At 41.9% G+C, this 20,157-nt stretch overlaps 1 protein-coding gene across 3 annotated transcripts in view; it reads right to left on the bottom strand.

Annotated features, from left to right (window-relative positions):
• SLC23A2 (solute carrier family 23 member 2) overlaps positions 1 to 20,157 on the bottom strand; it is a 1,130,684-nt gene that overhangs the window by 663,847 nt on the left and 446,680 nt on the right. For all 3 annotated transcript variants that reach the window (XM_044083095.1, XM_044083098.1, XM_044083097.1), the window contains exon 3: positions 11,241 to 11,339. In XM_044083095.1, coding sequence (XP_043939030.1) covers positions 11,241 to 11,339 — 99 coding nt within the window. The remainder of the gene's footprint in view (positions 1 to 11,240; positions 11,340 to 20,157) is intronic.

The raw sequence follows: 20,157 nt of genomic DNA, 5'->3' as shown, positions 1-20,157 counted from the left end.
AGAGAGAACAGGAGGTATAGCTAAGGGCCTGTGCTGTGGGAGGTGCAGAAAGGTCCTAAGTCTTTTTCTGGAGTCTGAAAAATCCTGTTGCTGCCATTGGAACTGTTCTCGCATGGCATGCAAGGTTTCCCCAAAGGAGAATTCTTCTGGTGGGGAAGCAGCTGGAATGGATTCTTCAGCATCAGAATCTTCAAAATTGGAGAAGGAGCCTCTGGCTGGTCAGTTATGTCTGATTCATCAGCAGATTCATCAGAGGACACTGGCTCAGGGGGCTCTGCCCTAGGTCTCTTCTCTGGGGGCTGAGAGGCCCTATCTGGGTGAGATTGAGATCCTCTGATTAAAGAAATTAAATCTTCTGCCAAAGTAAGCATTTGGGAACTAGAAGAGGGCCTGGATGAGTGTGGTTTAACAGGCACTGTTTTAGTAGTCTTGGCTGCTTTAGCCCTGGCGAAGGCCTTAATGGACATGGCTGCTGGAGGCCTAGCAGCACCACGTGCTGGGGTAGAGACATCCAAGGGGATGGTGTCTGATAAGTCAACCACCGTAGTGGGTAAAATTTCTGAGGTCGATTCAAGAGTTGTAGCAGGGGCCTCAGTTGTAGGAATAGGTTCAGCTGTACTTAGATCAGTTTTCTCGGTTTGGCCGAAACCGAGACACTCATGATTTGCTTAACCATGGTTTGTGTCGGTCTTTATCTTTGCGTTTTTGGTAGATTGGGTAGTCGGAGGATCCGGCGGCATAATCGCAAAATCAGAACCGAAAAACTGTTCTGCAAACTCCGACCGGTTGAAAGAAGCACAGGCGAACAGGCTGCTATGTCGTGGGCTGGGCCTAAACAAGGCAGACAGTAAGAGTGGAAATCTTTATGAGGTATTTGTTTCCCACAGGTTAAACAATTGTTAACTTTTCTGACATCGGCTGAGGTAAGAAAGAGTCCCCGGGGTACTTAGCTTTAGAAGTCTAGTATTCGGTAGAAGTAATCTCTGGATCCGACCGACCGGCACTTGCGAACAGCTTCTGCGCAAGAAAGACTGAGGAAAATGGCGTCGGCTGATGCTTTTATACCCGAAGACCAGCAGAGATGACGGCGACATCAGCGAAGCGGACCCGGACTTTGGAATCCGGCCGACTGAAGGGCTGCCTGACGACAGGACAACCCAGTTGTTATGACTGCAGATGCATCCATGAAGGACATCAACTGATTGTCAACTGATTGTGTCTGACACCCATTTTGATAAGGTCACTTTTGAAACTGGAGAACCTTGTTTATTGTCAGCAAAGGATACAAACAATTGGTCTGATTTTCTAAGGTCTTTTGTCCTGTGTAAATATAAACATAATTGTCTATGAACATCCAACTGGTGGAGTCTATACTCTACCTTGTTGATGTAATTGGGGAAGAAAACAGGAAGCTCAATGGACTGATTTAAACTATACTCTGAACATACCTTTGGCAAAAAGGAAGGACTGGTCCTAAGAGACTATCTTTGTGATAATGAGATACGGTGGGCGAACAAAGTAATGTAATTCAGAAACCCATCTAGTTGAGGTGATAGCAACCAAGAAAAGGGTTTTCCAAGACAAAAGTTTCAGGGGACAAGATGCTGCTGGTTCAAAAGATGGAAGAACCATAGAAGCCAAAAGTAAGTTTGGGTCCGGGGGGGTGGGGTCTCTTACCGGGGGCCGCAAAAGAGTTGTACCTCGTAAGAATGCTCTGCACAACTTATGGGACATGATGTTAGAACCCAAGTCTCCTACATGAAAAATGGAGATGGCAGCTAGTTGGACCCTAATAGTAGCTGCAGCTGCCCCTCTTTCAAAGGTTTCGGCCAGAAAATCAAGAATCATGCGAACAGGAGCAGTGAAGGGATCAATATCATTACTCTTCGCCCAATAAGAGAACCTCTTCCATTTGTTAGTGTAAATCTTCCTGGTAGTGGGCTTGTGAGAGGACACTAGGATGTGTTGTACAGCCGGGGAAATGTTTGGGAGCCTGGCTAAGACTGGAAGTGGAGGAACCAAGCAGTAAGCTTGAGAATTTGGAGGGAAGGATGACGCCCGCCCGACTGATGCATCAGGAGGTCCGAAACTGGGTCCAGTATCCAAGGCTCCAGTTGAAGATGATGGCAAAGAAGCGGGAACCATATCTGACGAGGTCAGTAAGAAGCAATGAGGATGAGTTTGCAACCCAGCGACTTTGCTTTCTGAAGTACCTTTGGAATTAGAGGGAAAGGAGGAAAGGCATAGAGTAGTCCCGGAGGCCAATCGTGAGCGAGTGCATCCCTGGGTGACTGTCCCAGAGGGGGGGGACTAGGGCAAAGTAGCTGCTGCATGGCTGGTCCCATTTGCAAAAAGTCAAGTCCGTAACTTCTTGCTTCAGGCATAAGGATAGCCCTGTTGAGTCTGTCTGCTATCATGCTGGATTTCCCGGGAATGTGCGTCACAATCAGAAAATGTTGGGAAGACATCGCCCATTACCATACTCAAAGTGCCTCCCGACACAAGGGGTAAGATCTGGTCCCACCCTGCTTGTTGATGTACCATACCAATGACATACTGTCTGTCTGAATTGCAATGGTCCAGGTAGGTAGAGAGTCTTGAAGTGCTTGCAATAACAGAAGCACCACTCTCATCCCTAGAACATTGATGTGCAAATGGTACTTGTGAGATTGCCACATTCCGTGGACAGTCTGTCCCAGATAATGCCCCACCTTATCTGGGAGGCGTCCGTGGTCACTGTGGCTACTGGATGGGGGGTCTAGAAAGAGTCTGCCCAGAGTCACCTGGGGGAGACAAGCCACCATGCTAAGTCCTTTTTGCAAGTTTCCGTGATCAAGATCATGTGTGACACTGGTAAATCCTGGAAAGACCACTGAGCGAAAAGAAGCCACTGCAGAATCCTCATGTGGAAGCGTGCCAAAGGAACTAGTGTAATTGCTGCGGCCATTGAGCCCAAGACTTGTAATACTTCTCTTGCCTGAACTCTCGTCTTCTTTATGAGAAACAAAACTTGCTGATGAATGGTTGACACCCTATCTTGAGGCAGCTTTGCTATCATGCGTCTTGTATCTAAGTCTGCCCCTGTAAAGATAATGGACTGAAAAGGTAACAAGGTAGACTTTTCATAGTTTATGATGATGCCTAGCTGAGAACAAGTTTGGATTGTGTAGTCCCGTGCTTTGATCAGTTGTTGCTCAGTGGTAGCAGTGAGAAGCCAGTTGTCTAGATATGGAAACACCTGGAATCCTAGATGCCTCAGGTAAGCCGTGACCACTGCCATACACTTGGTGAACACCCTGGGGGGCTGTGGTGAGACCCAAGAGCAGGGCTCTGAACTGATAATGACTGGCTCCCAGTCGGAAGCATGAGAATCTCCTGGATTGCCTGTCCATTTTTATGTGGTAGTACATGTACTGGAGATCTTATGGGGCACATCCACCTGTCCTGACCCAAGAAGGGAAGAATAGACTGCAATGTTCCCATCCTGAACGTCATCTTTTTTATCTATTTGTTTAGCTTGCTGAGATCCAAAATGGGTCTCCAGTCCCCTGTCTTTTTTGGAACTAAAGAACCTTGAGTAAGTTAAGGATTCGATTTGGTCTGTGGGGACTTCTCGGATGGCTCTTTTTTCTAGCAATCTTTGTACCTCTAGGATTGCTTGATCCCAAAGACTGGGTGGAATATCTGGGATAGAACGTTTTTTTTTTTTTGAGGGGGGTAGCTGGGAAAAAGGAATTTTGTAACCCCTGGATATTACTGACAGTACCCATGTTTCTCTCATGATAATTTGTCAGGCTGCTGGGTACAGTGATAGTCTGTCCCGACTGCCTCCAGAGGCGGACAGTCGGGCCTCCCTTCAGGAGTGCTGGAAGAGCCTAGCAGAGAACGTATCTCTGTCGCCCTGTTGTTGCGGACCTCCTTTGCTGCGAGGGCGGCATCTTCCATTGTTGTTTCCCTCTTTGCCCCGGGGGAAAAATCTCCACGTGTATCAGGCGAAGCTCCCTGGGATTTTCGGAGCCACATCTTTTCACTCTTTTGACCTTTAGGATAGGATCTAGATTGAGTGGAAAAATGGACTCCTACGGCAGAGAGAGTCTTGCCATCCTGTTCACAGCTGGTGAGAGTTTCTTTTACCCGAGGCCCAAACAAGGACAAGCCATCGAAGGGGTACTGGTAAATGAAGACTTAAAAGGTTCCTCAAACTGACAAAGGTGCATCCAGGAGTGTCTCTGCAAAGCTACTCTGGTACCTGCTGCCCTACCCACTCCATCTGCCGCATAAGAAATGAGCCTCATGGAGGTGTTAACCACTGAAGTCAAGGTCGCAAGCTGGGAAGCCGCCCTGTTCACAACTCCCTCAGCTGTAGGATCTTGCAGGGTATATCCTAGCTCCTTCAGGAGATCCCTCTGAAGTTGTGTGAAGTGCGACAAGTAATTCAGTGACCTGAGAGTAAAGGTCACTGAAGAGAACATACGCTTCCCATACCTGTCCATCGTATGAGACTCCTTGTTCGGTGGATGGACAGAAGAAGAAGTTTCCGCAAGTTCCTTCTTAGTGGCTGCTGCCACCACCATGGCATCAACAGGGACCCCTTTGGAAAGGAAGGATTTATCCTTGGGAGCAGTAATAAATTTATTCAGTCTCCTTGGAACTGGTTCCATGGTCTCTGGAGCGCTCCACGCCTTTCGACTCACTACAGACAAAAGTGGGTCAAAAGGCAGGGACACCCAAGAGGTGGAGGGTCGGGAAACAAATGCATCCAGGTAGATAGACTCGCCCTCAGAAGGAGCTAGGGACTTCCAGCCACCCCTCTAAGGATTTCGAAGATGTCCGAAAAGGAGACATCCTCAGAGGGGGACCCTTCCAATTCATCCAAGTCTGTGTCTGAAGTGATGGACTCAGGGGAGTCCAGCTGCTTCCTCTTACATCATTTCTTCCAAGGGATCTCCTCTGAATGTTCGAGGGAAGTTTCAGAAGAAGTGGGGTTGCCCAATGGGGCATCCTGGGGCACATGTTCCCTACGCTTGCAGACAGGAGTAGGGTCAAAGGCAGGCACAGACACCGAGGGAGAAGGAACAATGGCTCCGAGGGTGGCGCAGTCTCAGGAGACAGCATGCTCCTCATAACCTCAAAGGTGCAACGGTTCCAAGTCAAAGGAGCCTCCAGCTCTGAAGAGCCCGGAGATCTCCTGCGAACAGAGAGCGGTGGCTCCGAGGCTGATGTGGGAGCCAAGCTCACCCGCGCCAAAGCTCCAAGAGAGAGAGTGGGGTCGGACAAGGGTCCGATGCCACTTCCCCCCTCGGAGCCGGTGAGAGAGCTTCGGCCACCAGATCCCTCGATGGAATGAGACATCGAGGAGATCGGAGCGGGTGTCGAAACCAATAAAGGAGAAGTAACCAGAGACGACTATTCTACCACCACGACCTCCATGCACTCCGGTCCGAGCTCAAGAGAGTCAGAGGAGGAACCGATGGAGGAGCTGGATGGGCCAAAGGAGCCAATTCCTTATGGGCTGGGCTCAATAGTAATTCAGCAAGAGCCTGTGACTTGAGGAGCCTATTGACCACTCTCTCCAGGTTGTGATCCGAAATCCTGGAGGACTCAGAGGAGTGTGAAGACGACCAGTGACTGCCTGCTCCAGATTGCGGCAAAGAAGATTGTGGAGCAGAGCATACCGGCACCACAGAAGGAGACCTTGTTCTCTTATGGGTCCAGAATGGGTCCGAGGACACAGATGGAGCTGCCGGAGACTTAGCTTTGTCGGAGCCAACACTGAGGAACTGACAGAGCCGAAGGTTTCACAGTGGATTTTGTCTGTTCCGAACTCGGAACCAATGGCTTAGTGGCTTTTTCGGACACTTTAGCTGGCTGAGGACCCTGAAACGAAGAATCTTGAGGGTTCTTCAGAAGGCCACGCAAAATTAACTTATTCTTTCTCTCCTGCAGGACTCTGGCACTGAAAGCATGAGAGACTGAGCACGAGTCCTGCAGGTGAACAGCCCCTAAACAATATACACAACTCATGTGCCCATCCGTAAGGGACATTTTTTGTCAACACGAGTCACATTTTTTAAACCCAGAGAGTTTCAACTCTTTGGACATAGTGGACAATTGACAGAAAAAATTACCACAGCGCTAGAAAACAGGACGCAACAACTAAAACTACTACAAGGCCGCAACGGCTAGCCAAGACAACAGGAAAGGAAAACTCTCTTTTTTTTCTTAAAGGGAAGAGAAGAAGAAAGGGTGACAGCCTCTAACTTAAACGACTATCCCAGAAAGGGTAGGAAAAAGAAGAAGAACCCTCTAATTTAAACGTGCTCAAAGGGGAAGGCAAGGCCTGAGTAAGAAAACGACAGCCAAAAAAACACCCACAATAAGTAGAAAAAGGGTCATTAGACTAACAGGGGATAATATACACTCTAACGATGTTAAACAACAAAACCCTGGAAAGGATAACAATATAAATGAAAAAAGCACTAAGTACTTAGCCTGAGCCAGTAGTCACAATCTCAACGCTGCAAGAGGCAAACGAGATCTGGGCAGCTACCGCTAGGCATGTTGGGATAGGGGTTAGCCTCGAGCCAGTAAAAGCTCTTGAGCTATAGTAAATCGGTTCCGAACCTAGCCAGCAAGAACGAAGGCGAGATGGGACAACATAACATCATCTCTTTAAAACTATATCAACTTTGCTAAACTGTGACAAAAAGCAATACTAGTTCCCTGACACAGTTCTTAATACACAAACACTGCCTGACCACTACCACATCTAGGGTGGGGCAAATACTATAAGTTATTAGGGGCCATGGCCAGGAGGTGCCACTGTGAGTGCAGTACTGGTCTTCATGTATGAGGTTAGGAGGACATTTAGCTTCATAAATGAATGCTCATACTGCATTTGCAGCAAGATGCTTATTACAACATCTTGCAGATATTTACATTAACAATACAGAAGACCTTTTCTTCATATATAAATTATATATATATATATGTGTATATATATATATATATATATATATATATATATATATATATATATATGTGTGTACACACACACACACACACACATTTTTTAAACTTCTCACACCAGTCAGGGCACCAGATAGGCTACGTATAGCTATGTGATGGACTGTCATTTTAACAACTATGCTCATATCTGCTTAACTGATTACTGATACTGCCTGTACAGAGCGATTTGGGATGTCTTCTACAGTGCCAGCAGTGCCCCTAATATCAGTGGTTCCCTTCACCACACCGTTCCTACTGCTTTGCAAATGGGAGGCAGCAGCAATTCATCCTTTACAGTTTTGTCACTTAGCATTAAACAATATTTGAAAAAAGGCAATGTGGCAAGAGGTAGCATGACTCTGCAGTGGTCAGGGTTGTTGTGCTATAGCTCCAGAGTCCAGTTCTGTTTTCAGCAACTAACTCAGGAGCTTTCTTATTTGTTCAAAATCAGTGTGGATTCCCTCCATGTGCTCTATTTCTTCTCACCTTCAAAGGCACATTGTGTAATTTGATAGGTTACTCTATATTGTTGAGTGGGTGTTCGAAAGACATGCGTAAATGGGCATGCCTTAGTTGAAGATTGAACCTCAAGCTGGCACCTCGGCGTTCGTGAAAATCTACTGCCAATCATTAGCGGACTGGAGTTCTGCTGTGGCGACCCCTAACCGGGAAAAGCCGAAAGACAAGCAACAACTCTACATTGTCCTCAGTTTTGTGGGGGTATGGGAGGGGTGTATGCATGTGTGTCTCTCTCTCTCTCGCTTTTGCCTCATGATAGACTGCCATCCCCTCCAGGGCATGTCCTCTTTCGTACAAGCTAATTCCTTGACAGGTTCCAGCTCAGCATATCCATGATATACAAAAATGATGAGAACAAGATATAAAACAGTAAAATGACAAAGGGTCAAGAATTTTACTTAAAATACTCTCTAGTGCCTCAGCTAATGCCTTCCAGGAGAATAACCATGAAATAAATTAAACAGTTCCTATAAATGCAGAGACAGAAGCCAGGACAGCAGACTTGACAGCTTCTTTCCAGAGTTTGAAATAGCAAGCATACATATAAAATGATGACTTCCAAGAGGTTAAGGAAGGAGAACAGTGGCCAGATTTCCCAGCGTTGTTCATTACATTTCCCTGTTCCTCACTCATTAGGTATTAACAATTAGTCCAAGGGGGGGTAACCATTTAAAATGCTGTGACCCCAGTATACTGAGTCCTAAAATACTGAGACTGAATGGCCACAAAATGTACTTCTAAATAGCAATTCCAAGACTGTAATTTCTCAGAATATACCCTTTTCTCCAGGGTATGGTGATCTTGAAGTTAGTATATACAAGTTCAGGAGGCACTGGGGTCTTGCCCACATGCAAAAAAAAAAAAAAAAAAAAAACAAATTTAAAAGGAGAATAGCAATGTTCAACATTCACTCCTCTAATACGTATTCAGGCTTTCTTTTTCATCATGTCAGCACTTTGCATTTTGAGTGCAGACACTGCAATATAGAGCTTTCCAAGGAATATATTCCATTCAAATGTAAGCAGATTTTTCAACTCACACAGTCTTTTAATCAATAACTACAAAATGAAAAAGTTCTGCTTAACTGACTCTGACTACTGGTTAAGCAGTATTTTTGTCATTTATAAATATTTTGAACTGTTTTATCTACTCATAACATAATTAGATCAAATGACTTTTATGGGGTACAATTCCATGAATCTTTCAAGATATCATACACAGACAAACAACAGATGAGTTACTAATTGTCTTACCCTGTCTACCCACTTCCTTGCCTACAACACAAGCTAATGATCCTAATTATCACATGGATTATCCCCCCCCCACTCCTCAAATTCCTTATTACTGTCTAGTACCACCCAGAACGCCATCATTTTTCATCCAACCACTGCTTCAGGAAAGAGGTTTCAAATCTTCTACCACTATTTACATCATGACTAGCCAGGGTAATGATTCCCCCCTTTTTTAACATTCTAGTCTTTAGAAAACTGAAGATAGAATTCCTATAGCAGGACTGAAAATGTAACAGGCACTACACGATAACTATTTGGGTAGTAGACAAGTGGCATTAAATGCCAGAACATAAAGGAAAGCACAGGTACTGGTAAGCAGAAACATTTTGGTTCGTTTTAAATAAAAAAACAATAATCCTTCAATGGATGTAGTACATCCCTTTTCAAGTTTCTGTCACTGTGCATAAGCAGTAACTGTAACACTACTTGCTCATGAACTCCATCCAGCAGCACTGCACACACTGGCTCATTTTTCACACATTCAACTGCTTGAATTAAATAGGAATTTTGAGTACTCATTTAGTCCTATTCTAGGCTGAGGTATTAGATTAGTTTTGACTCTGATGACTATATACAGTAGTCTGAGACTAGCAGATCAGGGGCCCTGGCATGAGAATTCACATGCAATTGCACTTCCACTCCTCTTCCAACCTGTGCTAAACATTAAACCAGATTTGAGAGGTCATCTAAACAGATTTTAAATCCCAATATTCTCTACATTCAAGCATTTGAAACTACCAACTCTTAACTACAAACTACATTTAGCTACTGCACTCCAGTTTATTAAACTCCATCATTTATCCAGCTTTCATGTTTTTTTTTCTTGTCTTTCAGTTTAAAAACTCTCTTTTACAACTATTCCAGATTTTAACTATAGAACTACTATGGTAAGCTGCACTTGTGAGAATGAGAACGGGCTACTGCAGAACGTGCACTAAGCAAGACAAAATATATGTACTTGTGTGTAGAAAATGCTTTTGTACGTATGCTCAGATGCACAGTATAAATATTTTTTCTTTTATTTTCTGATACAGTAAACTCTTGGTTAACCGGCACCCATGGGGATAGGTAGATGCCATATAACAGTAGTTTCTGGTTGCTTGAGAGTTACTATTAAAAACAGGCCTGACTAATACTGTACCCTATACTATTTGTTTGGTTTGACTTGTTCTTAGGTTAGGGAGAGAGGGAATTTATTCCTCTCTTCCTTTTTAAAACTCAAACTCTAAAAATGTAAGGTATGTTTCTGCGGGGGAGGGGGGACAGAAAGTGCAACACATGAAAATTGCACTGTATTTCTTTGATTTTTTTTTTTTTTTTTTTTAGCTTGAGAGTTCTGGTTGCTTAAATTACAGTTAACAGAGAGCTTACTGTACATGCAGAATATGGGCACATTAACTGTCACTGTTCTGTCTCAAGTCAGTGCTGGAATTAAAAAAAAAAAAACACTGTACACTAACAGCCATAAATCTAGCATGAAAGTCTCCACTTTACAGTCTGATAAAAAAAAGAACAGTAGGCCAACCTAGAATTCTAGTCTGTGTACTAAAGATGGAAATTTCTTGGGTTGATTGTTCTTTCTGCCCATCTTTGCTTTAAACGCACACCAGCAAAATGCTCCATTTCTAGCCTCTTCTTATACAATAGGGCAGAGTAGAGAACTCAGAACAATCATGCACAATTATCAACATATATTCTGACTACAGAAAGAAGTTACTGCAGCATTTGAAGTCATAAGGAAAATACTACGTTTTTAAGTTGTCTTTTTGTTAAGAAGATACTCTGTTCTAATAAAGCTAAAACCACTATTGTTATAACAGAAAAATTACCTTGTGTACGCTATGTATCAGAGTTAAGAATACACACAGGGTTTGAAACAAATAAAAAACAGATGATGCTGTTATATTTGCTTCTGAAAGCATTAAATTAAAATGTAGAGTACATGGTTTAATGTCGAGATTTTTTTATCTAAAATTAGAAAAGGCAGAGAGTGGTCTGTGGGTTTTTCTCTTCATTTGAACTCACAATGGTTAAAATTTTAGCACTGCGTCCAGCATGGCTAGGATGAACTTTGTTGCCATGCCACACAGAAGATTATCAAAAACAAACAGATGGAAACTGCAAAGCTGTTCAGTACAAATCTGATCAAACTTGTTTATCTAATGTCAGTTTTTGCATCATACGTTGAGGCCCACCTCTGACTTTTGAATAATAGAGAGACAAACAAAAAACAGCTCAAGTTAAGGCTGGCAGCAAACAAGAATTACTAACACTTGTTTACTTTCTAAAATACAATTAAACAATAACAAAGAGTAGTACTATTTTAGCAAAATGGATTACCTTTTCACACCAACTAATGCACATCACACTGAGCCATTACAACAGGAAAATCATGCAGGTCAAAATTAAGTTTCTAACTACCTTTTCTGCTGTACCACTTTCTTTGGAATATATTGCCATCAGTTCTGTGTCTTCAGTATCCTGGTCACCAGTGGGTGTAGCACCACCGTTTATCAAGACCTGTAAGCAATAAAAGAAAATATAAATATTTCTCTACCAGGCTTCAGGTTAGTTCTCAGACAGCACACTATATGAATGCACATACTTCTTTTTTTTACAACATCCACTTTATCAAACTCAGATTTTCAGAAATCAGAAACCTATCCTGGAAAGCAATAAGCAAACAGCAGAAAAAGAGTCTTTGTCAGAATGTCAGTCTACTGCAGTAGAAAAACACACTCTGCATTCTAAGCATCATGAATTCACTTTACAGAATGTTCTTGGGATGGCGGAAGAAACTGGAGCCCCCTGGGAAAAATGAGGATACATTCACAGAAAGACTCCAGTCATTTGGAACTTCAGTACCACTACAGTTATAAGCTTAACATAGATAAGCCCCAGCCCTCTCATAAACCTCTCCTTCTATAGTGTTTGCTGGTATATACACCAATTTACTGAATGTAGTGCTGTTGTTTCTCACAGACAGCAGACACAATGATACAGTTACACAATTCACTGAATGTTGTTTCTCAAGGACAATTGATACAGTTACACAATTGCTCTCAGTCCCATCTGTCATTAAATGCATGCTACACTGTAATCAATCAGATAAAAAAATACATAAACTACAGCTTCTGAAGTAACTGTTTAAGCAGGGCAGATGCAATCACTGATGTGAAACAAGTGCTGATTTTCTGAGCTGTCTTACAAATTAAATGACAGCTAAACTCTAAATGCAACTTTTCCTTATCCCAGAATGTATTTACTAAAACAGACTGCCAAATATAAGTAAAGTGAGACTCATCTGTTCTCACTTTGTATGGTATTTCAAAGACATTGAGTTTTACCAGTAAACAGCATGCTGGGTTTCTATAAACAGTCTATCACAAATTAAAAATTGCCTCTCTGGCATTCACAAAATATGGCACAGCAAGGAGTATGTACCCATGCAATATTTCTTCCCACTGGGACCATAATCCTACAGAGTCTCTGAAGATATAGGTGTATTTTAAGACAAATGAGGAGTGCATTGCTGAGAATGAAATGGCAAGAAATTTGTGAAAGCTGGACAACAGAGAAAGTCAGTGTAGGGACAGTATTCTTACTTATTTTCTGCTACAGCTGAAAGAAAGGACTCCTTACCATGTCTACCAAAGACCACTAAGAAATAACTTCCGAAACTCACTGGAAAGTAGTGACATAACCAGAGATTCTAAAATTAGGCAGCAATTCTGAGTACTTCTATTACAAATAAATGGAAAAAGAACATGCAGAAGAGGGTATGGCAAGAAAATTTCATCTTCTGGTAACAAACCCAGGGATTCATTGCTCATTTTAAGGGCTGCAATAAAAAAGGCCCAATTTCCATAATGCATTCAGCTACACATGAAAGAACTCATCATCATCTAATTTGCATGTCTCTGAATCACTGTTAACTACTTTGAGTGCAGATCAGCACTTTCCTGTGATAGTTAACAGTGGTCACAAAATCATTGTGTTAGCACAGGCACCTCTTCCCATTCACTCTCCCATATACAATAGGCACATTCAAGCACACACACCACATACCCCGTAACCGCCCCTATCGTGTCAGAACATCTTTCATGCTTCCTTTTTCCTGCCCTGATAAAATCACAGTTGGTTATAGTCGGTCACTAATGCCAAACATTGTAGCTTCACACTACGTATCCTTCAGTAAAGGGATGGTAATGTAAAACTTGTTATACTAGCTACTTTTTGTTTATAGAAGGAATAATTAAAATTTGCCCCAATTTTGTCCCACTATGCCGCGGTGGTGCGACGGTAGCGTTGTTACCTCATAGCAAGTGGTTCTCCCGTTCGATTCTCGGCATGGCTTGGGAGTGCCTTCTGTGTGGAGTCTGCATGTCCTCCCCGCGGTTGGGTAGTGTTCAAAAGACATGCGTGTGTAAATGGGCATGCCTTCGTTGAAGGTTGGGCATCGAGCTGGCACCTCAGCATTTCGGAAAAATCTACTGCCAATCATTAGTGGACCGGAGTGCCACTGTGGCGACCCCTTACCGGGAAAAAGCCGAAAGACAAACAACAACATTAACTTTGGCTTTGTCTATAGTTCTTGCACTATAAAGGTGACAGGTACTCTCTGTCCCTATTACTCATAAGTCAAGAACTGTTGTATGTACTGAATAAAGTCGGAGATCATTACCATATGTGAAAAAAAAAACATGCTGCATTAAGTTATTAATTGGTGTATTGTATTCTTAGTTAAAGAGTAAAAGGACGAGGTAAAGGTGTTTAAAGCTGAAACAGTGAAATGCATAAAATGTTATGTAGTAAAGTATATATGAACATGTTAATGTAAGTTTGTTTTCTGCTTAAAACTGTTGGGCCAATGTCAACATATTGTTATGGTGAAGGGTTTTTCTCTTTTAATGAGAGGGATCTGATATATCCACTCATTCTACCTCCCTAGGACAAACCCGTCGGTCCTCTTTGCTTCCCTACCCAGCCCACCCAGAGAAAGGCTCGCAATGCGAGAAGGCTGCTACTACCAGCAGTAACCATGCGGAAGCTAAACCTGTGCTTTTGTTACTAAAACAAGTGTCTCTCACTTAGACAAGATAAGGTTAATTTTAATTACAAATATTACAAATATTATCCCTAGCAAGGACTTTTGTGACTGTTACTGCCTGCATGGGAACCGTAGCACTAGCTACCAAATAACCTGAACCTCTCCTAGTCCTTTACTAGTGGCAGCAATAGGAACCTATACAAGTGTGTTACAGTGCTTATTTTTTATACTCTCTCTCACGTACCCTGATCATCCTGCACAACTGTTCTCCCCCGACCAACGCAAACAGATTTGGCCTGACCACAGACTACAGCAGAGCCAACCCGCTCCATTCGCCTTGCTTTGCTCGGCTGACTCCATTCCCCTACCCTGCTCCCAATTTCTACCCTCCCCCACTACATTTACTTTTATTCAACCCCACTGTCACGTGATCCCATCCCCAGCCAATTACCTACCTGGCACCACACCTCCAAATTAAATTCCTAACCAGCACCCAATAACGCAACTTGTGACCACACCCCATCTGCCTCTGTAATCTAACAGTACACATATTTCTGTTTAACCACTGCTCATAATGCTAGTCTTCCTCCCACTACTCTTACTAACCCTCACATCCTTAACCTACAACACATCAATACACACCTCCACAGACTTACATAATTCAAATTATCACACCACTCACACTATAACACATTAGGAAACTAATACAAATTACACCATTTGCTCCACATTACTTAAAGTATTATACCACACTCCAATAAGAGCCACATATCTCATCTTCACACCCGTAAGACATCACATACATCTCTAATATATCTTTCACACATAATCAAGCACATTTTACACATTACCACTACAATTCTGATTTCAGGAGACATACATCCAGGCCCACTTCACAACATATTTGCCAATAAAGGTAAATCTGATTTACTCATCATAAACATAAATACCAGAAGTATCTATAACAAACTTGCTGACCTGCATGCCTTCATCTGTCAATACTCCCCTGACATATTCACCATAACTGAAACCTGGTTAAAACCCAATACCCTCAATGAAGACATCCTCCCTCCAGATTACAATATTCTATGACTAGACAGATCTGTGAGGAAAGGAGGCGGTGTCACTATTCTTTTTAACAGTACACTGAACTTCAAACCCCTTCTTAACCCTATACCCATATTTCAAAATGCTGAAACCTTAGGCTCTGTCTTGGCCCTAAACAAGGGAAAAAACATCAACATTCTTTGTAGCTACATCCCTCCAGGTAATAATTCCTCCACTATAGAAGAAATGCTTCAATGGCTCAACCATAACCTGCCACAAGAAACTATCCTACTAGGGGACCTAAATACAGACTGGCTAGCTTGTAGCCATTAACTCCTCCAGTAAGGTCAGCCTCTATGGATTCACTCAACTTATTCAGGAACCCACCAGAATAGATAACAAATCCCGTAAACAATCCATACTTGACTGGACACTAGTAAACAACCCCAGACAAAACTACCAAACTGGATGGCTTCCAGATGGACTAAGTGACCATCACCCCACTTTCCTTCTCAGAAAATGTACCATTAACTCAAACTCCATCATTTACAGACAGGCAGGGATGTCCATAAGGTAAACCAAAAGGACCTAAATGACATCTTAAAACAATGCAATTGGAATCCCCTAGTAACTCTAGGTCTAGGCAAAGCAGTTGACTATTTCAACAATATGTTTAGCAACATTCTCAACTCTGTCGCTCCTATTAGGAAAATAACAGCCAAAGCAAACTACGCTCCATGGCTAAATAGGGATACAAGAGCACTACTTAAATCTACATACAAGTCCTGGAAGACATGGAAAAAACAGTTCTAACCAAGCCATGCAACTATAAACAACTTAGGAATCTAGCCAAAAAAAGACCAAACCAAATAAACAAAACTACTTTTCAAGTTTCCAAAACAAATACTCAACCCCCCGCAAAGTTTTGGCACTCCATCAACTCCCTCTTAAAACCTGGTAAAACAACCCATGCCCCCACCTCCACACATAATGATAAATATGACATCGCTTCCCAATTTAACCATCATTTTATAAACTCAATCCAGACTTTGTCCACCCAATTATCCAAAAATAATCCCACACCTAAAACTATAAATGTGAACTCTCCAAACAACTGTACCACAACACCAAATAATATACCTCATTCAATCTCTCACCTGTCCCAACAACTAAAATCAAAAAAACTCCTTTTAAACCTGAAAGCTACTACTTTAGCTGTAGATGGACTACTTGCTACCTTTCTAAAAATGGCAGCTGGCTCACCGGCTTATCCAGTTTCAATCCTCATCATCCGGTCCATCTAGGATGCCTATGTCTCCAAATTTGGAAAATATCCTACATCATACCCCTACATAAAGGTGGCCACTCCTATGACTACTCCAACTACCACCCACTAGCCATACTTTCACCATTATCCAAGCTCCTTGAAAAATGTATTCATTTTCAAGTCATGCAACATTTGTACACATTTAATCTTCTCTCCCCCACCCAACACAGCTTCCGTCTACATCACAGTACAACTACTGCATTTCTCCCTTTCACAAATCAAATTAATCAACACAAGAACAATAACAATTTTGTATCTGCTACTTTCCTGGACCTGTCCAAGACATTTGACATGGTGTCACACCCAAAACTAATAGATGCCCTCACATCCCTATCCTTTTCTTCCTCTACCATATCCTGGTTTAACAGTTACCTCTGTGATAGTAAATCTTGCCATTGGACAGGCTGCTGTCTATCTCCTCTACTTCCCAATTCCATAGGAGTAACACAAGGCTCAATACTGGGTCCACTTCTCTTCTCCATATTCACAAATAACCTGTACACTGCCACACAATAAGCCTCTTGTACAGTACACTGATGACTCAACACTCATCTGCACAGCCCCATCTCTCTCTACCCTACAGCAACTGGCCCAAGAATCTTTCTCTGCTGTTCAAAATTGGATCACTGGTATCCAACTCGTCCTTAACCCCAACAAGACTAAATTACATTTATTCACGCCAAGCAAATCCAAATCCACTCCCCTTACCTTCTCTAGCTCATCCAAAAATGGCACTCTAATCACTCCTTCCACCCACACTAAACTCTTCAGGGTAGAAATAGATAAAAATCTCTACTTTGATGTTGACATAGCACAAACTATCCAAAAGGTCCATAAAAAATGGGTACTCTCTACTGGCAGAAGAACTTTCTCATTGATAAAGCAAGAATCACCTTAGCCCAAACTCACCTTCTGTCTACACTCACATATGCAGCTCCAATACTAACCCACATTAGAAAAAATGATCTTGACAAAACTGAATCCTGCTACAACAAACCTGCAAAATTTGCCAATAACTCTACATTCAGAACCCATCACTGCCAAGTATTAAAACTCCTTAAATGGCTTGAATTACCCCAGTTACTCACCTACCAACAGCTAACTACTGCATTCAATATCCTTACCAACCCTGAAAAAACACCTGCCCTACAACAACTGCTTACCCACTACTCTACTGCTCGCCCCCTCCGCTCTACCAATAAAACTCTTCTCTGTACCACACATTGCAGGAAAATCTCTCTGCTCTCATATCATAGCTAAGGCCTGGAACAACCTCCCCAACCCTACTACCTCTACCACAAATGTTATTCAATTCAAAAAACTACTTAAATCACACCTATTCGAAACTTGGATCTGCACATGTATAACTTAATTCACTTTCTCCTGTAACTGGACTTCTCCAACCAAAACTGAACTTATTCACACCATAGGCATTGACGTATTTTACACCTTATCTACTATGTCAACTATCTTAGTCTAATAACCGCCTTAGCATACCTTTACATGCCCTATCATGTAAATTCTTTGACTAGTCGTCTCAAAGCGAGTAATTATTAATCATCTTAACTGTGGTATTCTAAATGAGACTCTTTTATGAAAAATTTGACTGCTTTCATGTAGTACTTGTAATTTGTTATTGTAATTTGTTACTTGTTTATATTTTAGGGCTTTTCTCCCCGGGCCTCCACTGAAAATGGACCCAGTCCAGCTGGATTTTCCCAGTTAAAAAATGTAAAATAAATAATAAATACAATAAAATACATTTTCATGTAACTGCTAAACAAACATTTGTACTTCATCTTGCCCGCCCCCCCCCCCCCAATCACACAGAAAAATAAGACCCATCTATAAACTTACAATACTTAACCACATACGGCTGAAAAATATTAATTTATATAAATGTTCAATTTCAGAAAGCCCCATGAATAAATTAGCATACACAGGGACAAAAGGAGCCCCCATGACTGTGCCTTTAATCTGATGAAATACTTGAACATTAAACACAAAAAAATTATTTGTAAGACAAAAATAAACCACATTAATCAAATAATTTGATAATGGGCAGTCTTTTAAAAAAATATTTAAGAGCTTCTACTCCAAACTGATGTTTAATATTTGTATATAAACTCTTGACAGCTACTGTCAACCAATAGTTAGAACTTGTCCACTGTAAATGTTTAACTGTCTCTGGAATATTTTTGGATTCACTGGCATTGCGGTTGTTCTTTGTGAACTACACAAGAGACTCCCTGCCACAGAAACAAATCATAATGACAACCTCTTTTAGCATTGTAAATTCAGTATGGGCCTACAGCCCTTATATTAGTTTACTAGCAATTATTCATTTGAGATTGGCAACTGTGTTAATATCTGTTAGACTTCAATACATAAAAGTGTGGCCATTCATTCTGTTTCCATTTTTTTTCATGAAAGATGGTCTGCAAACTTTTCTGTGGAACTGCAGCTACAAAATGCTGATAATTTTAAGATTACTACAACTGGAAGATAAAATGTATTAAGGAGACCCAAGACAGAGAGAAAGTACAGTTGTGTACACTTACCATAAATGTAGATGTTCGAGTGTATTCACTGTTGCAGTCATCACATTTGGGTTATCTGCTTGCAGTAGCCCTCAGTCGGCCTGATTATCAAAGTCTTGGGTCCTGCGTCGGTTGCTGTCTCATCTTCTGTGATGTCAGGTAGTCAGGGGTATAAAGCATGCAGCCGACACCATTACATCAGTTTTTCTTGCCCCAGATGTCACGTGCCCCCCCAAATGGGAAGCAATTGAATATATATATATATATATATATATATATATATATATATATATATATATATACACATATATATATATATATATACACATATATATATATATATATATGTATACACACACAAACACACACACACACACACACTTACACAAGGCTATACCTCCAAAAAAAAACAAATACACCAAACAGCTTTTCAGCATAGTAAGGAAGAGTAGAGGTATAGCCAAAAGAAGTCAAGGGGCTGGAGGGAGGGTAACCAGGACTGCAACAATGAATACACTCGAACATCTACATTTATGGTAAGTGTACACAACTGTACTATGTTCTTCGTGTTTCACTGTTGCAATCATCACATTTGGGTAGATTCCCAAAGCTAAGGATAGGAGGAGGAGTTTAGATAGCATTAGGACCAGCTATAAGGCCCTGCAAGACTACAGTGGCAAAGCCAGCTCTGGATTTAGAGAAAATTGGCAAATGGTAATGCTTGATGAAAGTATGTACAGAACTCCAGGTAGCAGCTTCTAGGATGTCTCTGGTAGGGACACCTCTGAAAAAGGCTGCAGAGGTAGATGCAGCCCTGGTTGAATGGGGTCTAATCCCCTGTGGGATAGGTTTTCCATGGTGCTTATAACAGAAATGAATGCAATGGCCTATCCATTTAGAAATGGTTTGCTTTGAAATAGCCTTCCCCTCTGTCCCTGCAGCAAATGCCATCAGCAGTTGTTTAGATTTCCTTTGAGGTTTAGTCATGTCCAAGTAAAATCTAAATTGTCTGTGCACATCTAAGGAATGCAGTATCCATTCCCCTTTGTTCTGTGGATTAGAAAAGAAGGCTGGCAAATGAATGGATTGATTAAGAGCCACAATGGATACCACCTTGGGCATGAAGGAGGGATTGGTCCTGAGGGACACCCTGTCTGCAAGAAAGATGATGAAAGGCTCCACTGCCATAAGGGCCTGTAATTCAGATGCCCTTCTTGCTGAAGTGATTGCTAAAAGGAAAGCTGTTTTCCAAGAAAGGAATTTTAACTCTGCACTTGCAGCTGGCTCAAAAGGAGGAAGAGTGAGTTTTTCCAATACAAAGTTAAGGTCCCAGGCTGAAGTTGGGGCTTTCCAGAGTGGGCTTAGGTTTTTGGC

Source organism: Protopterus annectens, chromosome 9.part0 (assembly GCF_019279795.1).
Source record: "Protopterus annectens isolate FY-2018-M chromosome 9.part0, PAN1.0, whole genome shotgun sequence".
Lineage (NCBI taxonomy): Eukaryota > Metazoa > Chordata > Ceratodontiformes > Protopteridae > Protopterus > Protopterus annectens.
Note: the sequence above shows the minus strand (reverse complement) of the source record. Positions and strands in the feature narration are given on the sequence as shown.